This window comes from Lacerta agilis, chromosome 12 (assembly GCF_009819535.1).
Source record: "Lacerta agilis isolate rLacAgi1 chromosome 12, rLacAgi1.pri, whole genome shotgun sequence".
NCBI lineage: Eukaryota > Metazoa > Chordata > Lepidosauria > Squamata > Lacertidae > Lacerta > Lacerta agilis.
This window is the reverse complement of record NC_046323.1, coordinates 25,697,595-25,704,123: the sequence shown is the minus strand read 5'-3', so window position 1 is coordinate 25,704,123 and position 6,529 is coordinate 25,697,595. Positions and strand designations below refer to the sequence as shown.

The following is a 6,529-nucleotide window of genomic DNA, read 5'->3' as shown; positions in this document are numbered from 1 at the left end:
TACCATATGATTTGACTCTTAGAATTAAAGAACATGCTTAGCCCAGGATTCCCCCTGCCCCCTTGCAACTGAACTCACAGCCCTTCCGCACAAAAGTTCTCTGGCACTTTCTTCATTTCAGAAGCCTAAGTGGGGAGCCTCTCATTTGTTGCTATTTTTTAAACAATTGAGAGTCAGAAAATCTTTCTGATCTGCCACTTATCCTGAGGTCAACTCATAGATCCCAATTTACCAATAGATCACTGCTGTATGCCAAGGCCAGATGATGCCTATGTTATAATACAGTCTTCAACTATCATAAAAACAATTCCCTTCCCTCAAGCCACTAACTGCATACTGCACTGGCGTCACCAACAAAGGGAGAAAGCTAGGGAAAGCTCTGAGAGTCTGCTTCCTATGCAGCCCTCTGGATGCTGGAGGCTGAACATTGGCATTTCTGTGGGTTCCCAGAAAGCATACCCTGCTCTTCCCCTTAGGCAATTGTGATCATGCATGATGTGTGGGGCAGGAGGCGAGTGCTTATAAACTATGGATCACTACATGTCAGGTTGGTCTGCAACTAAATAGCGCAAGGATTTCTGCTTGTGCCTTTTCCTCTCAATCTCTCTGCACAACCTCCCCAAATCTGCTCCAGAGGGTTGAGGAAAACCCCAGGACAGATTAAGCAGGGGGCAGGGGGGAGTCCCTTCGCGCAGCCCAAAGGATTCTTGCAGTAGTGAATCTATTTTCTTGTATACTGCCCAGGGGCAATTTCCTCCATGCCACAATCAATGTCCCCTCCACAAATGTCTGGTGGTGGTTTGAACAATAGCACCGGGTGTGGTGAGGAGGAGCTGCCCTCTATACATTGGTGTTGCTTGAGTTTATTTGGACAGGACCAGGACAGGGCAGTGGCAAGAATGAGGCTTTGCCGGTGTACCAGCAGAGCCCATCTGGCATTTCCACTGATATTCACCAACCCTGAACTCAACTGCCACTGTGCCCTGCTTCAGCCCTATCTAGGTAAGCTGCAGCAATGTTGGAAGGTGACTGAACAGGTCCACCACACTAGCAGCTATGGGGTGCCAACCCAGAGTACCCTGATGTGAACTGCCACTCAGAAATAGCCCTTACTTTATGTCACTGATGCATCATTCCTTTATGTGCTATTAAACCAAGGACAATAACAATGTTGTTGATATGTTTTTATTAAAAATGGATGAAACTGATATGAAGTAAGATCTACTTTTTTAAACTGCACACGTAAAAAAATACAAATGCATTTTACAGTGTATTTACACAACATTCCCCACGTTTCAGCTTCCTTGAGTTGAAAACAAAAATGAGAAACTACAAAGGTTAAAATATCTATTTTACATTATCTACAAAATGTATATTCTACCAAAAACCATAGGAAAACACTTTGATGCATGTGGGGAGGGGAGTGATAGGATGTAAAACAGGCATCTTAAAAAATATAATACACATCAAAGCTCATTAAATAATTACATTAATAAATAGCTTTTGTTCAAATTTACTTTTGAAGCTGCTGTCATGCGTATTTTGCTTTTGTTTACAAATCTATGGATACAAATTTTTGGAAGAAAATGATCAGCACGCACAATGCTTGCCCACCAACCCACCCATGTGAAATCCAAATCATTCCTTTCCTTTTAACTGAGAGGTGTGAGAAATGGATTAAATACTTGATTGAGAACATGTGCCCATAAAAACACAACAGCAGCTCTCTACAATATAAAACATCGGATGTCCATGTCAACAGCTCTTTGTTTCCAGTAAAAAGAAGTTCATTGAGCTGCAGTTCTGGAGCCCATCTCGAAAATATAGATGCTCAAACCCCCCCCCCCAACCCCCAACCCCCAAGGAAAAAGGTCCTTATGCACAGAATGCCCTTTTGAGTTTGGTCAAAGCCACAAGTATATGTACACCCAGCTGTGAAGCAAACAATGGCATGGTAGAGTTTTCGTTAGGCAGTGATATCTGTAAAGCAGGCAATTCAATGATAAGTTCAAATTTTATGATGCATGGCCAAGTTCTAACTAGGGGGATGCTTCATGGATTTGCTGTTCCTTTTCCTCTCTTTATGATGCTGTGCGGGCTTTGTTTGAGATGCTCCTTCAAAGTTATGGCTGGATTCGTTGTGTTGCCTGGTGTATCTCTTGCACTTGCAAGCCGTAACGACAGTTACTTTGTAGGTTCTTGTACTTCCATCTTGACACTGAAGCTGAATCCTTTGGGTGCGGGTCTTGTCGTTGACACATCGCCACTCCTGTGAGCTCCTTCTGCTCCAGTACTTGGACCCATAGCCCCCTCCGATCCAGTTAGGCAACACCGGCAAAGGGAGACACTCCCCAGCGCACACCAGCTCTTTCAGAGGGTTTATACTGGTACATTGGCCATCGGAAATGTATTTGGTGGATCTCAGTTCCCGGCATCCAACTTGAACGCGACCTGTCAAAGGCACAGAACATGGAGGTCAACGCTCAAATTCCAATGGCCTACATTTATTTCTTGCATCAGAGTAGCTCACAAAGCCTTGGTACCCATGTTTATATGTCCTTCATGTGGCAGAGGGATGGGACTCCTTCCTGCTTCACTATGTGTAGATGATGTAATATACAAGCCAGGAAGTCCATGTCAACATCCATATTTTACACTATTGCTCCTCCCCCTTGCTGCTGCAACCAGTTTCTCCATACGAGTAACTGTTTTGTGGATCTGCTCATGCAGGGATTCACAGAGTATTGCAGTGGCTACTTCTGTGATCACTAGGTACTTCCCATCACCCAAGCAGCCACTGTAATTCCCTTGATTCCCTGCAACACACCTTGTACTGCACATACACGCCAGCCACAATAACATTGGCACCAAATCTCTTTTGAGGGTGAGAAATTGTGTCAGCAGGGCTTCCGTGGAAGCTGGTATTGTGCATTCAGCTCTTATTACACCATTTGAATGGTGGAGGCATGAGACAAGAGACTGGGAAAATGTCTGAACTGGGGCACAGAAAATGTCAGTCTCTGGCAGTCAGTTGACATTTCATGGATGTCCTGGGTGATTATTTGGTATAATATTTTCCCACTATAGTTGTGTAATTCATCTAACACAGTGTTTCCCAAACTTGGGTCTCCAGCTGTTTTCAGGCGACAATCACCATCATCTCTGACCACTGGTCTTGCTAGCTAGGGATGATGGGAGTTGTAGTGTCCAAAAACAGCTGGAGACCCAGGTTTGGGAACCACTGATCTAACCCAATGGAGGCCAGGTACTGATTATGGGCTTCTACTTCTCCCTCTGGCCCAGGGGTGGAGAACATGTGACCTTCCAGGTGTTGATGGGCTACAGCTCCCATCAGCCCCAGCTAGCCTGGCCAAGAGTCAAGGATGATGAAAATTGAAGTCCAACAGTGCCTGGAGGGCCACAGGCTCCCCATCCCTGTTCTGGGCCAAAACTGAATGACTAAAGCTGTAATATAATAGTGCCGGTCTAAAAGCTAATGGGATTGCCCCAGAGTAAGTAGGTTGCTAATTGTGGTCTATTTGTATATTAGCTGCCTCAGTTTCTGATGGTATCAGAAGTTAATACTGTGTAAAAGCTCCCATCCATCTACCTGACTTGCATGAAATCATTGTCCTGGATCTTGATCTAAAATGGATTTGATCCAAGATGTTAAGTATTTGTTTAGCTAGTGTGAAGATTTATGTGTGTTGTTTTGGGAGTTTAGGAAATTAATATGCTGGATTTAAATAACAGCAATACAAAAAAGCTCAATGTATGCATACCATCTTCAAGGAAAACTCTAGCTCTGAGGAAGATTCTTAGAAAACTGTATTCTATACATTTTTCTTTGTCAAAATACACAGTTTTCTTCAGGCGACAGTATTGCAACATTGCTTGTCAGTATGCTTACTTAAAACAGGTAATACTGCTAAACCTGAGGCAATATTATTTCATTTTTTAAAAAAGGCAACTGACATTGTACCAAGGCACTGAACCAGCCGCAAATACAGACATGTTTGTGCCTGCTTACATCTGCAGAGATATACCCTCAACGAAGTAAGCACAATTCCTTATTTTAATAATTACCCTTTGAAATGAACACACACCATGAGTTTCAACACACACCTTTCACTCTTATGCTTTCTCTTTCTTAAAGAAAGTGGAAACTGTGCAATGTTATTCAAGAGCAATGCAAATAGCAGAATTATAGTTAATTAGCAAAGCGTCATGCCCATGATATTTCAACTTATGTTTGCTGCTTTGATTTCAAGTGGAGTTGAATTACCTTTATATTATTATTATTATTATTGACTTTTTGAAGTCTCCTCAATATGAAGGGATACTTGTCTGGAAGAGCTTATGGGAAAGGTTTGTATTATATAGGCACAACCTGGGGGGGGGGGTGTTAGGTGTAATCTAACACTCCATGCACACTGGATTTTTCAACCAACTCCGTTTTTCAGGAACCAGCAGGTATTCCTTAAGGCACACTCTGCAAGGAAGTTCTTTTGTGCAAGATGGCACCAATAGGGTTCACACAAGAGATCTTCTCCAAATTCTAGTAGGGCAAAGCTGAATTTGCTAATGTGCCAACATGCCATGGTTATGTCCATCAACCAATTCCCTCTCTATGGTGACATTCTGCGGGAAGTCCTCACCCAGGGTGTGTGTGTGTGTGACTATTTATTATCTGAAGTGTCTGCAGCTTCACAGACTATTCCCCACTGACTATTTTAAGAGGAATAGATTTCTGCACACTATTCCTCGCCCAAATAATTTTGATCCAGGTCTGCATCCTGCACCTGGCTCAGGAATGTGAGTGAAAGGAAGTGGTTGCCACTTCGCATTGTCTGTCTTCTTCAGTGTTTGCATGCATACAACTTTAGCTCTCCTCCCACCCCCATAGTGACAGTTCGCTGACAATGAATGCATACCGGGCTGTTCATGTAATCTTGCATTGACAAGATATTTCCTGTGTATTTAAACTATGCTTAGCAGAAATGCAGGCAAGCCTTTTTCCCTTGTTTTAAAAAAACGTGGTCATCAACTTTTTTTTACCCTTTTGGGAGACAAAGATGTTAATACAGAACCAGTGTGCCTTTCATATCTTTCAAATCTGGTTGATGGCTCAAGTCAACTCGACCCACCCCCTTTTTCCAGTCTGTGCCCCCCCCCCTTTTCCAGTCAAAAGCCTAATCAGGGGAGCAGGGCATTTTCAAGGCAAGTTGGAGCAGAGATCCGGGGTAGGTTGTGAACCTGTTTGTTGACACTGACTAGAGGAGTTAAGCAGGTAAGTGCTAATTCAGGAAGTAAAAAACTAAAATGCTGGAACCAAATCAAAGCTTGGCTGCTGAAAGTAAATGTTAGCTTTGTGAAGGGGCACAGGCGAATGAGCTAGCTGAAAAGCCCGCTGTTACAGAGAGAGAGAGAGAGAGAGAGAGAGAGAGAGAGAGAGAGAGAGAGAGACTCTAGGAGAGAAAGCATTGTCTCTCCTGAATTACAGTACTTTGTCCCTTACAAAGACGCTTTATGAGAAATGAAAGGTAATATCAAGTAGCCCCCGATTTGGAAGGAGAAAAAATAAATAACTCAAGCACTTCTCTTTTTCTCCATTTAATATTCTGTCTTTTGCTCCCAGTTCAGATCTCATGAGCACAGGATTCAGGAGAGAACTCCCAAATGCAAAAGGCCTGATTCTGATTTGGAATTAATAATAAGCCTGCCACGTTTTTGCCAAGAGAAGTCATTCATTTTCATTTATTTTTTAAAGCGTGCTTGGAGAGAGCGCCGGCCCCCCCACCCTTGAGACGGAGTTCTCCACAAGAACTTCTAAAGGGGTGCATCCTTAATGGCAAACAGAATTCGACTCTTGAAACACCCTATGTAAAATAAAATAAAATAAAATAAAGGGCAGGGACTGTACTTGAGGAGGGAATAACGCACAGAGCGCATCCGTACAACTCCAAACAGATACTTACTGATCCGGTCGAATCCCGGGTGTCTGCCTCCATTTCTCGCTTGGTTCAAGGTGCTGTTGTTGCTGGAGCTGGCCGGAATGGGTTTCACCACGTGGGAATAAAGGATCTCTGTGGCATCGTTCTTGAAAGCCCAGCAGCCCTTCAGGAGCAGGCAGGCGAGCAGAATGCCAGAGAGCTGAAGAGCGGAGAGGAGCATGGCTGGCTCAAGCTGTGCGCGCTCCTGTTGAATCCCAGCTCCTGCTGCTGCTGCTGCTGCTTCCTCCGCCGCCTTTTCTGCAACTGTGAAATTCCTCCCAGAGACTCCCTTTATATAGTCCCAGAGGCTTGGCACTCGTGTAAGCTTGGGGAGAGCTTCAGGATGAAAACACAGACAAGGAGAGGGTGGGATCCCCTGGAAACAGCAAAGGATTCTTTTTTCTTTTTTTTTACCAATGGAAGGCTGGAGCAAAGGAGGAGCTTAAGGAGGGAAAGTCACTAATTGCAGGATTCCTAGGCCAGGTTTTTTAGGATGGGGAGAGGGAGGGAGGAATCTAAGAACTGTTCAGTAGCAA

The 6,529-nt window shown here is 43.9% G+C and overlaps 1 protein-coding gene across 1 annotated transcript; it reads right to left on the bottom strand.

Moving 5' to 3' along the window:
- Positions 1-1,844: 1,844 nt before the first annotated feature.
- SOSTDC1 (sclerostin domain containing 1) lies at positions 1,845-6,311 on the bottom strand. The gene is made up of 2 exons (XM_033165764.1): positions 5,979-6,311; positions 1,845-2,451 (listed from the first exon to the last, which is right to left on the bottom strand). The coding sequence occupies exons 1-2, from the start codon at positions 6,172-6,174 to the stop codon at positions 2,036-2,038; spliced, it is 612 nt and encodes a 203-aa protein (XP_033021655.1). The 5' UTR covers positions 6,175-6,311; the 3' UTR covers positions 1,845-2,035.
- Between the last annotated feature and the right edge of the window lie 218 nt (positions 6,312-6,529).

Bases quoted from the DNA above. Each gene is read 5' to 3' on its own strand.
- SOSTDC1 (XM_033165764.1), bottom strand. From the start codon at position 6,174: ATGCTCCTCTCCGCTCTTCAGCTCTCTGGCATTCTGCTCGCCTGCCTG. The intron at 2,452-5,978 runs GTAAGTATCTGT...TGCCTTTGACAG, and splicing joins CCCGGGATTCGACCGGATCA to GTCGCGTTCAAGTTGGATGC.